Raw genomic sequence first — 19,888 nt, forward strand, 5'->3', positions numbered from 1 at the left:
AACATCTACTTTATACGACACTTCTGCCCATGATCCATTGGCAACTGTCCCCTGCTTGGCACATGGAACCAATTTCATTGTAGTCTGATTCATCTTCATTTTTGTACCAAACCATTCCAGGCTATTATTTATGGTACATACAGTAGTATGTCAGGGGGTCATGTGTGTGTTCCATCTCATTTTAAAGGGCAATTAAAGTTTACTCTGCAAGCCATTTCCTGACTGCTTTAATGAACACTAACTGTCTGTCTCCACCAAAACATTCGTTCCAGCAATTAGAGCAAAATATCAGCGATCTTTAGACCAAGTTGAAATTTTATTTAGGTTATGCCTCCCCTCAGATCTGCAAAAAAAAAAAATTAGTTTGTATTAGACTATTTTTTTGTTATGTCACTTTTAGAGGGTTTGCATGACTTGTCCTACAGAATGGCTAGATTGGTTTGTTATTTGTGTAAAAATAAGACGTTCTCGTTTTCTAGGATAACATAAAATGAATCAGGTAATTTAAAATGAAAGGAATAGTGGTATATCAAGACGATGAACAATGTTTTTGGCCATAGCATCTGAAATGAATGACAGTTACAATTTAACTGTTATTCTCCAGACATTTTGAAAGTAGAATCTTTGTCTAAAACAGTATCCTTGCGCCCTCTGTTGAAAGACATTGCAACTGCATGTGAGAGTGTATGCTTTTGTCTGATAGATAGATAGATAGATAGATAGATAGATAGATAGATAGATAGATAGATAGATAGATAGATAGATAGATAGATAGATAGATAGATAGATAGATAGATAGTGTAAAGTTAGATTTGTCTTAATATAGATATATAAATTAAATAGTAAAAGACAGACAAACGGATAGATACAGGGAAGTTACTATAAATAGCAAAGCTCTATAATAGCAAATAGTGTAAAACAAGCTGATAGCTAGGCGTATGAGAAACCGGACTCACATATCCACCGAAGATGTTTTACGCGAAGGAAGTACGTCATTGCAGGGCGGAAGTGTCATCTGACGTGGCATGAGGGGCGGAAACGCTTGTTTGTGTTTTGGTTCTAAAGGGGAAGTTGCGAGAGAGAAAAGAAAGGAGGAGACTTGATCGGGGTTGGTAAAATTCCCACTAACCGACCCCAATAATAAGAAAAACCTCTCAAAAATTTGAGCACCCCGTCGTCGGAATTCAGTTCACGTAACCTGTCAGCTGACATTCAGGTAAAAAGACACCGAATACCGCCGTTGAATGTGCCGTTTTCTGGTTTGGCGTATCCCTCAAGCTAGTTAGCCACTTTAGCTTGCTAGATTTCGTCAAAAATGTTACAGGCCCCTTGTCCTTATCCAACCTACATAAGTCATCAAATCTGATCTCTTCAGGCTAATATATACATTATCCAGGCTCTTGTTCCTTTGCAGAGTGAATATGTGTTTGTAGTGGTATGCTTAGCTGAGGCTTATGTCGGAATGCAGTTTGGGTGCAAACGGTGGGATTGCTGGAGTTAAAGTGAAGTTGCTTATCAGCTTATTATATTGCCGTTATTATCTGATTCTCAGAGCTAACGTTATATGGCCGATCGCTGTGGTTTAACAGACTTGGCATCTGACCTGATGTGGGCTGTCTTTGCGAGGAACAAGACAGCTTGTTCCTTGGCTTGAGGCTCAGGGGTGTGTTGAAAAATAGAGGAATTGTTTAAGTTGGGTGAATTTAAGTGTAACTAATGTCGATTTGCTCTTCGTTAGAGTTGTGATGTTGATAATACAGGTTTATTTTGGGTATATGATTCATGCACAGGATGACTGTGTCTCAACCTTCAACAGAAATCACAGGTTTGTTTTTTGCTAGGCCTGTCATTAAAATGAGACCACAATCTGACCTGCAGCAGTTGAGTAAAACAGCTCACAGGTGATGAGACTTTTGCAATGTCATGACTTGGTTCACAAGCTGTGCTTTTTTGTTTCACTTTTGGAGGTTTCTATGTAAGCCACTCTGAGAGCGTGTGAATAGACAACTGTGGTTGTTATATCAGCTGCTATACATACCAAATGGACGAATGCAGCAGATTTGGCATGGTTTGCATCTTAAACCAGACACGCCAGGCTTGGCTGCTTTAGGAGTTGGTTTATATCCTGTTATGCAGATAGAGATCCTGTTGTTGGTTTGATGCGAATGTCAAAGCAGGTCTTGGTTTCTCTTATAGAAAGATCAGCTTATGATGATGCAACACCACAGGAGCATCAGGGGTCTGTTTTTATGTTCTCCTATTTCACAACAGCAGTAACTGCAGTTTTGACAGGGAAAGTGTTTTTCTGCTGTTTTAAGCCTTGAGGTCACTGCCACAGTAAATCTCTATCAGTGTTATTACCGTCATTTGAGTTGATGGCTGCATCTCTGGTATTGTATCTCAGGTATGTGAAGTGATTCTGAAGGCTGAGGTACTTAATTGGGAAGTGACATTTTCCCCAGCTGTTGAATTGTTGCATTGGGCTAAATGAGCTTGCTTGTTTTGACTGCTTACTCAGGACATTCTGTGCTAGAACGGGTTGCCATGGCTACAGACATTTATTTCTGCAAGGGTTTTTCAGCAGTGTTAAATTAAGTTCAATAAAACAATTATTTTCCATGTTTTTGATGCATGATTACAGTCTGTAATGTCATGGAAAACTATTGAGTATATTATATAATTTATTTGAATATATTTTAAAATGTAATTAATTCATGTGGTTGTAATGCATATTTTTTTGTAATTATTCCAGTTTTCAGTGTCCCATGATCTTTCAAAAAGCATTTTAATATGTTAATGTGTCACATTTCTTATTGTAAATTTTGAAAGAAGTTTTGCTGCTTAGTATTTTTGTGGACTCATCCGTGATACATTGTGTTTACGTTAAAGTATTGTTCATACTTATGGTCTCAAACTACTAGCCTATTCTTTTATTTTAAATGACCCCATAGTCATAACACTATATATATATATATATATATATATATATATATATATATATATATATATATATATATATATTTGTATGTATATATATTTCTGAATGAATAGGTCATTCTGAATCAAAATGATTTTTAATAATTCTTACCCAGTAATGACAAAGTCATAGAAATTTGGTCTAGAAGTGCAGGAACCTTGATTATCAAAGTGTATTGTATAATTTAGCAAAACGGTGTAATTGGCAGTGTAGTTGTAATAGTGTCATATGTTCAGCAGTAAGGTAGAAAATATGACTGAGATGTATAAATCAAATAATTTTTTTGTTTGATCCAGTGTTTTTATTCTAAAACTGTGCTTGTCTCAAACCAAAAATAGCATTTGAGTTACTAGCCGCTTTCGCTATAGCCAAGATGTCTGAATACAGAAAAAAAGAGAACACAGAAAAGATCTTTGTCTATAGTCAACATGAAAGTGCTCTTTTTCATTTCTCTTTTTTGGTTACATGTTGTCCTGTGCAGCCAGTACTGGGACAGCTCTCAGTGTGTGTGTGATCGCTTAAAGGAGACGGGGTGATTGACGACTGTCATGGCCAATAGGGGAGGAGCAACACGCCCCAACGGGTCGAACGCAGGCAATAAGATCTGCCAGTTTAAACTGGTCTTGCTAGGAGAGTCAGCTGTGGGAAAGTCCAGCCTCGTACTGCGCTTCGTCAAAGGGCAGTTTCATGAGTTTCAGGAAAGCACAATAGGAGGTAGGGGATTTTTGTATTTAAATTGATGTGTACTGTTTGCACATGTTCTTAACGACTTTTCTCTTTGGCTTCCAGCGGCTTTCCTTACACAGACGGTGTGCTTGGATGACACAACGGTAAAGTTTGAGATTTGGGACACAGCCGGACAGGAGCGTTACCACAGTTTGGCCCCCATGTACTACAGAGGTGCCCAGGCTGCCATTGTAGTTTATGACATCACCAATGAGGTGAGTAGTTTTGTTTTTAAAGCTATTCATGAATATATGTACTGTCTCTGTTCTGATTCTGTTATTGTGCCTTTCGCTTTCTTCACCTTGAAGGAGTCGTTTGCAAGAGCAAAGAACTGGGTTAAGGAGCTTCAGAGGCAGGCCAGTCCAAATATTGTCATCGCACTGTCTGGGAACAAGGCTGACCTTGCCAACAAGAGAGCTGTGGACTTCCAGGTAGAGTTGACTTCACAACAAGACCAAAGAGAGTTTTTATATCCGACCATTGCTGTCTCCCTCACCTGAGCTGGTTTATTTCTACAGGATGCTCAGTCTTATGCAGACGACAACAGTTTGTTGTTCATGGAGACATCAGCAAAAACTTCCATGAATGTCAATGAGATCTTCATGGCCATTGGTAAGGTTTTACTACAACAGTGATGATTTAAAGTATTTATAAGATATTGGAAATGCAACATAGTATTCTTTGTGATGCTTTGGTGCTAAGGTGTATTATTAATGATCACATTTTTATTTAATAATAATTGATTTTTAATTTGTACTATTTATTTAGAAAAAATGCACTAATTAGATCAAAAGTGAAAGTTACAAAAATTTCAATTTAAAGTAAATACAGTTCTTTTCAACTTTCTATTAATCAGGGAATCCTGAATAAGTTTCCTCAAAAAAGTTTCCTCAAAATATTAAGCAGCACAACTGTTTGCAACACTGATAATAATGAGAAATGTTTTTTGAACACCAAATCAGCACATTACAGTAATTTCTGAAAGTTCATGTGACACCAAAGATTAGCATAATGGCTGCAGTAAAAAAAAAAAAATCAGATATGAGCATAAGAAGCGTCTTTCAAAAACATTAAGAAGTATTCATTTCTTGTTTTGTGTCTTTTCAGCGAAAAGGTTGCCTAAGAATGAACCCCAAGCTGCCGGAGCCAACAGTGGGCGGAGTAGGGGCGTGGACCTCACAGAGACAGCCCAACCCACTAAGGCCCCCTGCTGCAGCAACTAACGCAATACAAATCCCCCCTCACCAAACACTGTTACCGCAACAACTAACGCAAGGTCCCGCCCTCCAACTTGGTTTTTGACTAACTAATGAAATGCGTCCGCTTTCCCCATTTTCCACAACTCTCTTACGCTGTAACAAAAGCTCTGCCATGTATCTGCGGTATTTTTGTTTTGTTGTTTTTCTGTAAAGACCCAGGCCTCTTACTGTATTAATGCTTGCGCTCATGCCTTGTCTCCAAACTGTAATATATGCCGTCACAGATATCCATCAAAAAAAAAAAAAAAAAGAAAGAAAAAAATTCTCTGAATGCCATTTGCCTGACCTGGATGAAAGGGGTGGGGCCTCTGCAAGGGTTCACCTGCCCTGTCATAATTCAGAACTCTACAGTCGCTTCTTTTTCTCAAATCGGTATTCATCTTTTTTATGATTTAGTTTTATAGAAATGTACTTTTCAGAATAATGGCTGCATGTATCACTACAAAGCCTGAAAATGGTAAATCAAAGTTTTAAACTTATCCAACGGCACACATGGTGAGAGAGGACGTGACAAGTTACCCTTTGCTACACCCAGTCTCGTTTCCTTGCTCTTTCCCTCGCTCTGATTCTGGATGTCCCAGCGGCTCTGTTCAGTGGCAGACTGCCCACTTCCTGAGGCTGCACCGCCAACAATAAGCCCACCCCCTTCTTAACCATACACACATAGCCAAGATCCCGCCCCTTTGTTATTCTCTCACCAGTTAGCAAGCCTTCACTTTTTTTGTCAGCTTTATTGGCACCGTCCTATAACTGAGTGAATATGTGGCTGCGCTGTCATTCAGCATAAAAGGCGTAAGCTAAAAAACCCTTCTAAATAAGATAAGTAACTTCCCTTTCACAAACATGCACCAGTCACGCTCGCACTCTTCTGGTTCTAACTCACCCAGGTGTTTCTTACTCCATGCCTTGCACTAATTTTTGGTCTTGATATTATCTCTTGCAAGTACAGCCAGAGTGATATAAATATATATATATAAATAATTTACTGTAAATAGGGTGTTGCAATGTATTCGTCTTTTCCATTTACTGTTGCAGGACTAATGCTTGATAGGGAGTTAGATAATCATTAAAAAAAAAAAAACAATTGTACAGTAACCAAGAATTGCTTTGATAGGGGGTTGGAGTTGTGTTTCTTTTTCACAAATGGTTAAATTATAATCAATGGTGGTCTTATAAAAATGTATGTAGTGTTATTAACGAAAAAAAAAAAAAAAAAAGAAGCTTTTCTTTAGTGGTCTGTTTTGTAATTTTCATCAGAAAGCAAAAACCTTCACAAAGGTTTGTCACCTCTGCTTTTCATCCCAGTATCGGACAACACATACACTTTTAACATTCTCTCAATCTTCTACCTTTCAGGATAACGGTACCACATACATTCGCTGCTACATTCAATTTCTGTCTTTTTTTTTTTTTTTTAAGTGTCCCTCCTTTGAAACTAAAAATGCAGTTACCTAAATATTACTGTTAATGTATCAAATAAATTTCTTATAAATGGTATTGATAATATTGTGTGTTCAGAGGGCCAAATTAACTTCTAGTCTTATCACTGAGTGGAATTCCCATCACAGTGCGGATTCTTGTGTAATAGCATTTGTTTGTGATAATGACCCATAATAAGTAAATTGTACCTTGTCACAACACCTTATTTGTTTGCTCATAAAGGACTGATTGCTGATTTTATTCTAGGACTGATTGCATATAAGCTTCATTTTACAAAGTGTTTTCCTATTTTCTTATAGTCAGACCTGTCTGTTTTATGATTACCTATATATATATGTTTAAGTTTTAGTAATTTCTGTTTTTGCCATTTTATTAGTTTTTTTATAATTATACATAGTTTCATTTTTATTTTATTTTTTTATTTGAACTTATTTCAGTTAGTTGCACTGGCAAAAATTCATTTTTTTTTCTCATCTAATGTTTATCTTTTATTTTCCGATTTTAATAGTTTGTTTTATTTAAGCCCCTAAGCATGCAACTGCTAAACCCTTTTTGCATAACTTTTGGAGGGGTCTGCAGGTCTAAAGTATGTTTACTAAAGAGATGACATTAGCACTAGGCCCTGATTGTATCAAAAGCATGTTATTTATGCAAGTGGCTTCACATTCAGATCTCTGCTGATACAAAACCTTAAACCAACCTAAGCTGGTTTAAGCTGGCCTGGTCAGGCTGATTTTAGACAAGTTTTGGGAACTTTTTAGCAGGTCATATTGGGAGGCCAGCTTCCAGAGCAGTTAAACCAGCTTGGTCAGGATGCTAGACCAATTCTTTAGCAGGACTGTTGAAAAAGTAAGTTTCGAGCAAGTCATTTTAGAAGCAATAATGTCTCTACAAACCATGTCTAACGCTTGTAGCGTATTTGACCTTGAAAGGTTCGTTTAGAAACATGGCATATTTGTATCCTTCTCCGATTCATAACGGGATATTCATTTGTGCCTCCCCTAGCGGAGACAAGGCGGATTTACAATGTCATAAAAAAGCAGGGATGAACGCCATGTCTGATCCCGCTGTTGAGGGGTAGAGAGAGCGAATACAGCGGGCGGACTTCGAGGATTCGAGTCGGAGCGAGGAAGCAGGCTCGATGTCGGAGAGCGCGGGGATTCCACAGGGCTCCCCGGCGGTGGGTGCAGCGGGCTCGGCTGCGGTTGCGCCAGGGGTCGGTGGAACCGAGTGTTCGGGCGCTGCTGTCGGTTCTGCACGTATCGCCGTCAAGAAGGCGCAGCTCCGCTCCTCCCCGCGTCCGAAGAAACTGGAGAAACTCGGTGTATATTCCTCGTGCAAGGTACATTAGAGATGTAAAAACATTGTTTACTTCTACAGTGCTAAGGAAAGACTAGCTTTTTATTTGTTTAGCTAATAGCTGAAACTAGCTGTTACCTTACTTTACGCACTCTTGAATTTGCAAGCACAGCACAAAAAGCCATTGCTTGTCTTCCATTCTTTTAAACTGCGAATGTTTTTTTTTTTTTTTTCGTGCTTTAGCCACGTATATTAATGCACAACAAAAATATCTCAATGAACTCATCATTTCCGTGATCTGCAGTGTTAATACCGCTGTGTTTGCCCATAGTGGGCAAGATGACGTGAACATTGGGTACTCTTGGCGGGTTCTCAATTTATTTTTTCTTAACAATGAATGCAGATTTTTACATTGTATTTAGCCAAGTCAGATTAAAGTTTCATTGTGCTTTAGTGCGAGACTTCTGCCGGAACGCGAGACGCAATCTGAAGTTGATTACTCGAGAGGAGAGCGCGGCGTCTTTGTTTTGACAGGATGACAGCTGCTAGAGGGGCGTGGTTTGTTACAGGGGGCGGGGTCTGTTTGCTTGGGGGCGTTTTCTGCTCATTGTTGTCAAATCAGGCACACGAGACATATGGAGGCCCTCAAATGTTGAAATATTTAAATAAATCGGTAAATACTTAAATTAATGAAACATACAAACCATACAATTATTTATTAAAGAACCAAACAAGTCCATTGTATTTTATTATAGCTTTATTTTTGACTTGATTTATTTTCATTATATTTCAATTTTCATTATATTCTCTTAATTTTTGTTTTTAGAGTTACACTCAACTATAGTGGGCATCATGTTGTTTCAACATTAATTTAATGATTTATTTTTTTTATTAAGTTTGAGTAGTTTTGGCCCTTCGTAGACTCCATCAGCATAAATTAAGCAAGGCTAAATAGTCCTGAAATCCCAACACCTGGAAATCAGTCATTTTCTATGGACTTAATAAAATGTTTGATTTATGAATAAAATAGTAATAAATAACGTCTATTGGTTTCAGTGCAGCAGTTTAATACATTTAGTGTATGAACATATTCCTAAAGTAGTCATTTTACTGTCTTATTTTGTTGGCTGATCTTTTTCATTGTCATACAGGCTGAAGGAGCTTGTAAGTGTAATGGCTGGAAGAGTCAAAACCCACCTCCAACTCCGCCCCCTCCAACCCCGCCCAGGGCTGAGCAGCCAATTGCTGTTAACTTAACCGAGCCCTGCAGAAGCTGCAGCCATGCCCTCGGTAATGACTGTTTGTGTAATAGTAGAGCACAACAGCAGAGTTCAGGAAGATTGAAATCCCACTCTTGTTATCCACAGAGAAATGAATGTTTAGTGTTATAATATATAAACCTTTCAAGAAAGACCTACAATGAGTCAGGGTTGTTAAGTGATCGTGTATTCACAACTTAAACTACATATTTTAATATTTTGCAGAAAACTATAAGTATATGGTGTATTTTTTTAAATATTTGAAATCAGTTACTTACAGTCAGCAGTTTTATATTGTACTGTTTATGCTTCAGTTATGTCAATGGCAAAGCTTCTTACAAAGGCACAATTTTATTCTTTTGTGTTACTGGCCAGGTGACCATGTGACACACCTGGAGAATGTGTCAGAGGAGGAGATGAACAGACTGCTTGGAATTGTGCTGGATGTGGAGTACTTGTACACATGTGTCCATAAAGAAGAGGATCCTGACACTAAACAAGTTTACTTTTCTCTCTTCAAAGTGAGTTCTTGAGTTGTTGCACATTGTGAAGTGTTGGTTACATGCTCTACAGTGCATGACTCCCTGTTTTGGGAATATTAAAAATATCGTTCACTGAATGAAATAGTGACAACTATTCTGTTTATTTAGTACAAGTCAAGTAATTACCAAAACTCTGGGATCAGTGGGATCTCTTATGCTCACCGAGACTGCATTTATTTGATCAAAAATACAGTAAAGTGATGAATATTGTAAAATATTATTACAATTTTAAATAAGCGTTTTTTATTTTAATGTATTTTAAATTCAATTTATTTCTGTGATGGCAAAGCTGAATTTTCAGCAGCCAGTAATTAAGTCTTCAGTTTAACATGAGATTTCATTAGATTTCATGCTGATTTGGTGCTCAAGAAACATTTCTTATTAACAGTTGTTGCTGAAAACCGTGATACATTTTCAGGATGCTTTGAGAAATAGAAAGTTCAAAAGAACAACATGTATTTGAAATAGAAAGCTTTTGTAACATTATAAATGTCTTTACTGTCTTTTGATCAATTTAATGCATCCTTGAGTTGCTGAATAAAAAGATTAATTTCTTTAAAAAAAAAACTGAGCTGAAATTTTTGAACGGTAGCGTATATTAATATATGTTTACATTCTGATGTGTTTAATCTGTTTGCTAATATTTGTCAATCTTACAATCTTATCTGTATTTGTTGAAAATGTCTTAGTTGCTACGGAAATGCATCCTGCAGATGGGAAGGCCTGTGGTAGAAGCTCTGGAAAGCCCACCTTTTGAAAAACCAAGCATTGAACAGGTAGATGCTTAAATTGCAAGGCTGTAATCTCCATAGGTAATGAATAATGGACGATCAGTATGCATTTCTTCAACGTCTCATTCTTCAACATTTATTAAACCCCTCAGTCTGGAATATTTGGTAACAATATTTGGTCAACTTTTTCTTCACATCACATTCAAACATTATGTCAGTGTCAGGAAGTGTAAAAGTGCAAATCCAGATAAATCTTCTATAAGGTCAATTGTGGCTTTATTCTGAAACAGGGCATTATGGGGAACCTCTGATGTTTTTAACAACACTGTTTTCTTGGTTTATATATAGGCGGTGTACTTTGCCTGTGATGCACGAATCAGAGAGATAACAAACAACCCTGCACGCTTACATTTTTTTCATGTGTTGTTGTTGTTGCAGGGTGTGAACAACTTTGTGCAGTACAAGTTTAGTCACCTACCGTCAAAGGAGAGGCAAACCATTGTGGAGCTCGCAAAGATGTTCCTCAACCAGATCAACTACTGGCAGCTAGAGACACCCTCACAAAGGAGGCAAAGAGCACCCGATGATGATGTGGCTGGTTATAAAGTCAATTACACCAGGTGACTGCTAGTTTAGTTGAGTTTAGGGGCACCTGAGAGAGGTGTGGGTCTCGTTTTCCATAGAGAAGCAAAAATTTAATTTTTTTACTCTTCTGTTTTGCACCTATTTGTCATTTTAAAGATAACGTCAAATAACAATTGGCTTCGTTTATTTTCCTAAAGTGCCAATATTATGCACATTTACAAGTCATCATTTTCTGTTAAAAAACTGATGGTCTGTTAGAAAACATTTACGTGATTTAAAGTTCAAAAAATACATTATTTCTATCATATTGTACATTTCTTCAGCACCTCTTTCCACCTTCTTGCTGAAATTCTTTTATTTTGTTCATTTAAAGCCTGCCTTTCTGAAAAGCCCAGTTTAAGGTCCTGAGCCTTCGTGAGCATCTATAGACAGTATTAAATCTATAGTAATTATGGCTTCTTTATTGAAAGTCTGTACAATGTTTTTCACAACAAAAAGAAATGATCTTCTCAACATAGTGAAATCACTTACCCAACTCTTCTTTGTGGGCGGGGCAATATAATGACGTAGCAAAGTCTCTGTATTCAAACTTAGTCAGGATTGCATCTTTTTGAAAACTTTTTTGACAAAAACTTTTGAAAGTTGTGAAAATGACATGATCTAGGACTTGAATTACATGATCAAGTCTTTCTCTCACAGCCTCGTATCCATCTGTATTAAATTCACTATGTCATATAACATGATTCAAGTATAAAGGCAGGACTACAAACAAGGCATTTCTGGAAAGTGTTTTCTATTGGAGAGATGAACTCCCTTTCATGTAGACTTAGTGCTTTGGAACTTTGCAGATGGTTTACATGCACAGAAAGCTATAGTAAACACTAAAGGAAAGGTAAAACAGAAAAAAGCCCTTTAATACATATGTCTGGTCGTCTTGTGTGTTCGTGTTGCAGGTGGCTGTGTTATTGTAATGTGCCCCAGTTCTGTGACAGTCTCCCTCGGTATGAGGCCACACAGATTTTCGGCCGCACTTTTCTGCGCTCTGTGTTCACTGTAATGAGGAAACAGCTGCTGGAACAGGCCCGGCAGGAGAAAGATAAACTGCCACCTGAGAAACGCACACTCATTCTTACACATTTCCCCAAGTAAGCACGCAGCCACACAGACAGAACTTTCCACAAATAACAGGTCCATTAAATGTCTGTATGTGAATATGTGTGTGTTGTGTGCAGGTTTTTGTCTATGCTGGAAGAAGAGGTTTATAGTCATAATTCGCCCATCTGGAGTGAAGACTTCATGGTTCGTTTATCAGGTGGACAGATTCCCACAGGTGATTAGTAATGTTAGAGTTAATTTTATTCAGTTGTATGTGTCACATGGCTATGTAAGCAGACTTTTCTCCTCTCTGATTGATGCAGTGATCAGTGCTCCACCCGTGAGCCGCACCCTGTACTACAGCAGTAGTCCCGCCCCAGTGGAGCTGGTTGGAGGAGGCAGTGTAAGCCCGGCCCGGAAAACAGCATCTGCTTTGGAGCCCAATCCAGGTATCAACTTATTTTATGACTTTTTATTCAGTACCTTTGCCATTTACGTAGTCTTAATGATGAATCTAATTATTGTTCAAAAGTTTGGGGTCAGTAAAGTTTTTTTTTTTTTTTTTTAAGAAATCATACTTTTATTCAACAAGCATGCATTAAATTGATCGAAAGTGACAGTAAATACTTGCACAAAAACATTGATATTAATAAGGAATCGGCATATAAAAATGAATTCTGAAGGATCAAGTGGAGAAATGGCTGCTAGAAATTCAGCTTTGGCATTATAGAAAAAATAACATTTTAAAATGTATTAAATTAGAAAATATTTATTTTAAATTGAAATAATATTTCCCAATATTACAGTTTTTACTGTATTTTTTATTTATTTGAAGTACCCCCTGAGATTTTAAGTTAATATTACAATAATTTCACTTAAATATAATGCTCACAGTTTATTGATAAAGGTGACATGCATGTAAACTTATAAAATTAAAATATTTGAGGGTTTTATTTTGAAAAATGTAAAAAATATTATAATTTATAATTATACAGTTATAATTTATAATATTTACACTCTGTATGAGCATATCATTAATCTTTAATGTAAATCTTAAGTCAATGTGTTTACCTTAGAATTTTGTTGTTACTTTAAAATACATTTTTACCTATTTAATTATTTTTATCTAATAAACATAGAATCCCATTTTATATAATAATGTAGAATATAATATACAACTCCAAAAATGTGTGTGTGTATATATATATATATATATATATATATATATATGTATATATGTGTGTTTGCTGCAGATAGCTGATGTGTTAAAGTTACTAAACATAATTGAATCAGATTAGAGGGTCTTAATAGATTTGACTCTCTGCACATATGTAGGTGGAGAAAAGCGAAAGTCTTCTGAGCCGTTGTCTCATGAGGACAGCAAACGACCCCGTGTGGTTGGTGACATTCCTATGGAATTAATTAATGAAGTCATGTCTACAATTACAGACCCTACTGCCATGCTGGGACCAGAGGTAAACTGTGTCTAATTAGTTTTTTATATCATAGATGGTTGTACAAAACCCATATCATAGAGACTAGAGCAAAAACAGTCCTTTATTCTGTCTTTCTCTCAGACCAGTCTTCTCTCCGCTCATTCTGCACGTGATGAAGCTGCTCGATTAGAGGAGAGGCGTGGCGTCATTGAGTTCCATGTCATTGGAAACTCCCTCAACCAAAAGCCCAATAAGAAGATCCTCATGTGGCTTGTTGGCCTGCAGAACGTCTTCTCACACCAGCTGCCCCGTATGCCTAAAGAATACATCACACGCCTTGTCTTTGACCCGTATGTTTGCCACCATTAACCATTTTAGTGTACGTAAAGGCCAATTCGCACAGACAAACGCCAACAAACAACTTGGCTGTTGATTTAGAATTTTCTGAAAATTAACTGTCATGTTCACACTGCCCCAACAGACACCAACACTCACTGAACATGTTCAGTCAAGTGAAAACAAAAGCCAACCAACAGCAGCAGACGCCGACAGGGGTAACACACTGATCCAACAAAACCCAACAAACATGTTTGTCGGTGTTTGTCTGTGCGGTGTGAATTTGCCTTAAGACTTTAAAAGTCTGATACCTATAGTAACAGGCCTACCGTAGAGGATTGAAGGGATATTTTACCCAAAAATTTAAATTGTGTCATCATTTACTCAGCCTCATGTTTTTCCAAACCTGTACAAGTTTCTTACTTCTGTTCAAAATAAAAGGAAATATTTTGAAGTAACCAAACAGTTACTGGTAGCCACTGACTACCATAGTAGGGAGATAATACTATGGAAGTAGGGGTGTGAGATATATATCGTCTACAATAATATCGTAATTGCTCTTTAAACGATATACGTTTTTGGGATTATCGAGTATATTGCAAAAACCAAACAAAAACACATCCAGAGAGTGCACGCATACAGATAAGATGTAGGTTAGACTACTGCGCGAGCACATTTAAAGTTCAGCATTATTTAGTCTATTAAAATACATTTAGAATTCCTCAAAATTCTAGATAAGGGGAAAAATATGCCCCTGTATGACTTGTCATTATATGTTGTTTATATTAGTCTCATCTGATATAGTTAATATCACATAAAGAGTACAGCTTTTTCTCCAAATATCAGTATGATTGTAAATGTGACTGATTTTTGTAAACAGTCCAATAAACGAGAAGTTAATATTAACTGGCACAACAGTTCCTGTTTTTGAAAAACAGAAAATAGTTTCAAACAAAGCCACAGCAGAACAGTTTTACGTCTCTGAGCAACACACGACAGTGTTTCGTTACTGAAACAATCAGCCGTGTGAACGAATCGGTTGAATGAATGACTCAGTGATCTTTTCAAATTTGGTTGATACTGATTTAATTTAATTAGTAACAGCCCAATAGTGTCTTACTGTTTACATTTATTGATTAAATTTAAGAATTTGAGACAAAAGATGATGCATACATTTAATTACATTAGAAAACAAATTGGCCTTATAAACATAAAAATGTCCATAAAAGCTAAAAATCAATTTTAACTTATTGGAAAAGTTAGTTTCTGTTACTCCTGCAAACTAACCATCGCACAGAATAAGAATAATATGAAATGATTTGGGAGTCAGCTGTCCACGGTAGTTTTAGAACTGCCAAAATACCAGCACAATAACATACTCAGTAAAATATTGTCTAATTAAATCATACATCTAATTAATTAAAATTCCTGAAAATATTGAGATACATTTTTTTGTCATTATCACACACCCCTAAATGGAAGTCAATGGCTACCAACAACTGTTTAGTTACCACCATTCTTCATAATCTACTCTTTTATGTTCAGAAGATGAAAGAAACAAATACAGGTTTGGAAAAAACATGAGGGTGAGTAAATGATGAGATTTTCATTTTTGGGTAAACTTCAGCAGTCAGTTTGTTAGGTTTAGAGTTATATTGTATTTTAGTTGTTTAATCTGGTTAATGTTAACCTCTTGCTTCCTGTAAACTGACAAAACATTGTGATGAGTCAATGCATTTCCTCTTTACACAGGAAACACAAGACTCTGTCTCTGATTAAAGATGGCCGTGTTATTGGGGGAATTTGTTTCCGGATGTTTCCAACTCAGGGCTTCACTGAGATTGTGTTCTGTGCTGTCACCTCCAATGAACAAGTCAAGGTATGTTGTTTTATAAAAACCGTGATGCATTCCCATTATTATTTGTTATTGTTGTTGTTTCTCACTCATTGCTAGCTTGACCTTTACTCATTTGATTGTTATTTAAGGGTTATGGGACTCACCTCATGAACCATCTGAAGGAGTATCATATCAAGCACGAAATTCTCAACTTTCTCACCTACGCTGATGAATACGCCATTGGCTACTTCAAAAAACAGGTCAGTGCTCTATTAGTTCCATGACACAAAATACAACTAAAGTGGATGGCGAATTATACTGCCAAGCTCCAAAAATTACAAAAAGCAAGGATGTTCTGCTTAACATCTTCTTTTGTTTCACAAATGAAAATGAAATGAAAACTTATGTAATATTTTTAATAAGAATATGATGAAAAAGAACAATGCTGGGTTATAACAACATTAGGATAATAATGAGGATTTTATTTTAGGTACTATCGCTTTAAGTATATGTCCCTGTTCTTATTTTGTTTCTCTTGCTTCATGTCAGGGATTCTCTAAGGACATTAAAGTGCCGAAGTCAAAGTATGTGGGCTACATTAAAGACTATGAGGGGGCCACACTCATGGGCTGTGAACTGAACCCCTGCATCCCTTACACTGAGTTCTCTGTCATCATCAAGAAACAGAAAGAGGTGTGTGTGTGTGTGTGAGCATGGGATCTGAGGTGTGTTAAAGAGGTTACACAGTTTGGTAAAATGCATCATTTTGTTATTGCCTAAAGGCTTTTCTATCTCTATCTTACCCTCTCTCTCAGATCATTAAGAAGCTTATAGAGCGCAAGCAAGCACAGATTCGGAAGGTCTACCCTGGCCTGTCCTGTTTCAAGGAGGGAGTTCGTCAGATTGCCATTGAGAACATTCCAGGAATCCGTATGTATGACTTTTATGTAGCTTTATATATATATATATATATATATATATATATATATATATATATATATAATAATAAACTATTAAATGATAATAATAAAAACTAATAAAAAAAATTATAATAATGCATCTATAAAAATGTATAATAATAAAATATTTTATGTATTTCTTTCATTTATAACAATACCATTAATAATAAATATTTATATATTTAATATATAAATATGAATAATAAATATTTCCATTTTAAATAAATGTTCTATCTGAATATATTTTTAAATGCAGTATATGTTGATTTGCTGCTCAAGAAACATTTCTTATCATTCTCAATGTTAAAAACAGTTGTGCTGCTTAATATTTTTTTGTGGAAAGTGATGTCAGGATGCTTTGAATAGATACTTCAAAGAACGGCATTTTTTAATAGATATCTAAAATTTACTGTCACTTTTGTTGTATTTTATGCATTCTTTGCTAAATAAAACATTAATTTCTTAACAAATTTACTTTGAATAAATATTAATTTTATTTCATATTTATTTCATAGTAAATTATATATTTAAATCAATAATAAAAGTTGACTGTTTCCTTGTCTTTGGACAGGTGAGACGGGCTGGAAGCCTTTAGGGAAGAGGTGAGTGTGTATCTGTGAGTCACAGCTAAACAAATTTTATGTAAACATTTGTTTGTTTCATTTTGTGCACTTTTTCACAGCAAAGAGCTGAAGGATCCAGACCAGTTGTACAGCACCTTAAAGAACATCTTACAACAGGTCAAGGTAATATATCTGCATTGCTTACATGTTTCAAAAAACTATATTTATGAAATAAAACCATAAAACGACTAATTAGGAATATGTATTGTACTCCTCAGTCACACCAGAATGCATGGCCCTTCATGGAGCCTGTAAAGAAGAACGAGGCACCTGGTTATTACCAAGTCATCCGCTTCCCTATGGGTACGCAGATATCTCTTATACACAATGCACTTTAGTCCTACTTTTGAGCATGTAATACCTGACTGTTATATTGTGCATTGTAGACTTGAAGACAATGAGCGAGCGTCTGAAGAGTCGTTACTATACCACACGGAAGCTGTTCATGGCCGACATGCAGAGGATCTTCACTAACTGCAGAGAGTACAACCCTCCTGAAAGCGAGTACTACAAATGTGCCAACCTACTAGAGAAATTCTTCTACACCAAGATCAAAGAGGCGGGCCTCATCGATAAGTAATTCAGCTAGGGGGCGTTTCCCTTTCTACCTCTTTTTCTCCACATTTATCATATATATAACTCCCCATTGTTTTTGCATCAAAAGGAGGGTTTTCTGAAATGAAGACATTTAAAGGAATAGTTCACAAATTTAAAAATTGCTGGAAATGTACTTAACCTCAGGCCAGCCAAGATTGTTTGTAATCTGTAAAAATTAGGAGAAATTTAGCATTTCATCACTTGCTCACCAGTGGATCCTAAGCAGTGATTCTGTTAAAAGCATCACAAGTAATCCACATGATTCCAGTTTAACATCTTATGAGTCAAAAGGCTGTGTTTGTGAAACAAATCCATCATTAAAGCATCACAAGGCATTAACTGATGGAGTCCTGTGGATGTTTTTATCAGCTGTTTGGACTCTTATTCTGATGGCACCCATTCACTGCAGAGGATCCATAGGTGAGCAAGTAATGTTCAATTTCTCCAAATCTGCTGAGATGAGCAAAAAACACATTTACATTTTGGATGGCCTGAGGATCATTACAATTTCAGGACATTTTCATTTTTGGGTGAACCATTTCTATAAAGATAAGTATTTGGTGTGTGTGAATATCCGCATGACCGCCATGTGTGAAAAGTCGTTTTCCTGTCTTAAAAATTCCTTCTGCCAAAACTGCGGAACAATTTTATGGTATGTACGGCCATGGTGTGCATGTGTTCTTGCTAGTGTGTGTATATAATAGTAAAAATCTGTTTATATAGATACAATTTTATGAGAAAACTGTATATTTTATATATTAGCGAAGGATGTGGCCTACAACTCAGCCAAGAAAAATGACTCTAATTACTCTAATTAATGTCGTACCTTCAAACAGAACTTATTTATTATTAAACCAAGGAAATGGTGATAAATACTAGCATTGATACAATGAAGATTCCTAATCAGAAACTTGCACATTTGCGGTCTTTATCAGAGCGTGGTGTAATGAGGAGCATTCCCTGTGCAGCAAGAAAAACAGTCTTAATATGCTTCATCTTTATGGCTGTGCTTCTAGAAAAAACGTACACCCTTTATATGTAAAGGTGACACGTGCAATGACTCGCACTATTGTTGTTTTCTAAAATATTTGTACTTTTAAATAATTAAGAGATGGACTTTGTACTACATTTGGGGGAATGGGGGACAAAACTATTTTAAGGTCTTTGTACCTTTGCTTTTAAAGACAGCATATTTTATAGAATGATTAAATATTTGCAACTAATGTGAAAGAAATGTCTACTTTTGTGTTCAACTCTTTTAGTAGAGGGTAATGTTGCACAAACTGCACAATTTTTGTTTTGTTCTTGCACTTTTTTTAGATACAGAAATTGTTAAAGAAAAAAATCACAATCATTCATTTCTTGAGTTATTACACGTTTATGTATATTTGATCATTTATTCGGATGCCATTTTTGTTTGCTGACCAATCTAAGCAGAATGTCTGTTTTTGTTTTTATTAAAAATGAGTCAACAGACTGGAGTTCCTGGATTTGTGCAAAATTTGCTGGTCTAGTCTAGCATTTCACCATGTAGCACAACGCTCTCAACGGTGTTTCCAATATTATAAAGCCAAGTAAAGAAAGCTTACTTGCTCATCCAGGATACCTGTTTTCTACATAGCTGTGCTCGTGTTCGGTCTCTTCGCGATCTTCACAAGATAATAAAATAATTTAAAATCAGTATTGACAGCATTTATGTATTTGTCAATGAGCTTCTGGTTTCATGTGTGGGTCCTGACCGTGCTACTGACTGACTGTGTTAAACAACAGTTAGTTTTTGGTGCTTTAATCTGATCAGATGAGCAGCATTCCAAGAATAATATTAAGTGTAACATCACTCCGCTTGTCTGTGATTACAGTGTTCCACACCAGCTGTCAGTCTGGATTGATCCTGCTATTTTCATTATCGAAGAGTGATATTTATTTTTTGCATATTATTATTATTGCATTATTTATAATTGTTTGAGAAAATAGGTTTTTCATTACAGTGGGCTTACCTAACATCACAAACTGTGCTTCTAGATTAAATTAAATGAGTAGGCAACAGTATCTTTTATGTAATGCATAGTTCACCAAGAAATGAAAGATGTAGATGGAGAAGGACAGATTTGGAGAAGTTTAGCATTATATCACTTGCCCACCACTTGATCTGGCATTTTGGCCAGAAGTAGTGGTGGATTTGTTTCT

The 19,888-nt window shown here is 36.3% G+C and overlaps 2 protein-coding genes across 3 annotated transcripts; both read left to right on the forward strand.

Moving 5' to 3' along the window:
- The first annotated feature begins 994 nt into the window (after positions 1-994).
- Positions 995-6,161, forward strand: LOC306885524 (ras-related protein Rab-5A). Its single transcript, XM_079442102.1, has 6 exons — positions 995-1,216; positions 3,459-3,691; positions 3,767-3,918; positions 4,012-4,134; positions 4,222-4,315; positions 4,811-6,161. Exons 2-6 carry the CDS (start codon positions 3,526-3,528, stop codon positions 4,924-4,926), a joined length of 651 nt encoding a protein of 216 aa, XP_079298228.1. The 5' UTR covers positions 995-1,216; positions 3,459-3,525; the 3' UTR covers positions 4,927-6,161.
- Positions 6,162-7,416: 1,255 nt separating this feature from the next.
- On the forward strand, positions 7,417-18,935 carry LOC306884920 (histone acetyltransferase KAT2B). Of its 2 annotated transcripts, XM_079441164.1 has the most exons (18): positions 7,417-7,744; positions 8,853-8,991; positions 9,336-9,481; positions 10,192-10,278; positions 10,672-10,853; positions 11,772-11,963; positions 12,051-12,148; positions 12,237-12,362; positions 13,249-13,388; positions 13,491-13,699; positions 15,438-15,564; positions 15,672-15,782; positions 16,072-16,215; positions 16,338-16,452; positions 17,053-17,083; positions 17,164-17,227; positions 17,323-17,407; positions 17,491-18,935. In XM_079441164.1, the coding sequence occupies exons 1-18, from the start codon at positions 7,544-7,546 to the stop codon at positions 17,682-17,684; spliced, it is 2,391 nt and encodes a 796-aa protein (XP_079297290.1). In that variant the 5' UTR covers positions 7,417-7,543; the 3' UTR covers positions 17,685-18,935. The 2 variants fall into 2 exon arrangements, with proteins under 2 accessions (XP_079297290.1, XP_079297291.1); XM_079441165.1 differs by lacking the exon at positions 8,853-8,991.
- The last annotated feature ends 953 nt before the right edge of the window (positions 18,936-19,888 follow it).

This window comes from Barbus barbus (genome assembly GCF_936440315.1).
Source record: "Barbus barbus genome assembly, chromosome: 19".
Classification (NCBI taxonomy): Eukaryota; Metazoa; Chordata; class Actinopteri; order Cypriniformes; family Cyprinidae; genus Barbus; species Barbus barbus.

Bases quoted from the DNA above. Each gene is read 5' to 3' on its own strand.
- LOC306884920 (XM_079441164.1), top strand. From the start codon at position 7,544: ATGTCGGAGAGCGCGGGGATTCCACAGGGCTCCCCGGCGGTGGGTGCA. The intron at 7,745-8,852 runs GTACATTAGAGA...ATTGTCATACAG, and splicing joins GTGTATATTCCTCGTGCAAG to GCTGAAGGAGCTTGTAAGTG. The intron at 16,453-17,052 runs GTATGTATGACT...GTCTTTGGACAG, and splicing joins TGAGAACATTCCAGGAATCC to GTGAGACGGGCTGGAAGCCT.
- LOC306885524 (XM_079442102.1), top strand. From the start codon at position 3,526: ATGGCCAATAGGGGAGGAGCAACACGCCCCAACGGGTCGAACGCAGGC. The intron at 3,919-4,011 runs GTGAGTAGTTTT...TTCACCTTGAAG, and splicing joins TTTATGACATCACCAATGAG to GAGTCGTTTGCAAGAGCAAA. The intron at 4,316-4,810 runs GTAAGGTTTTAC...GTGTCTTTTCAG, and splicing joins TGAGATCTTCATGGCCATTG to CGAAAAGGTTGCCTAAGAAT.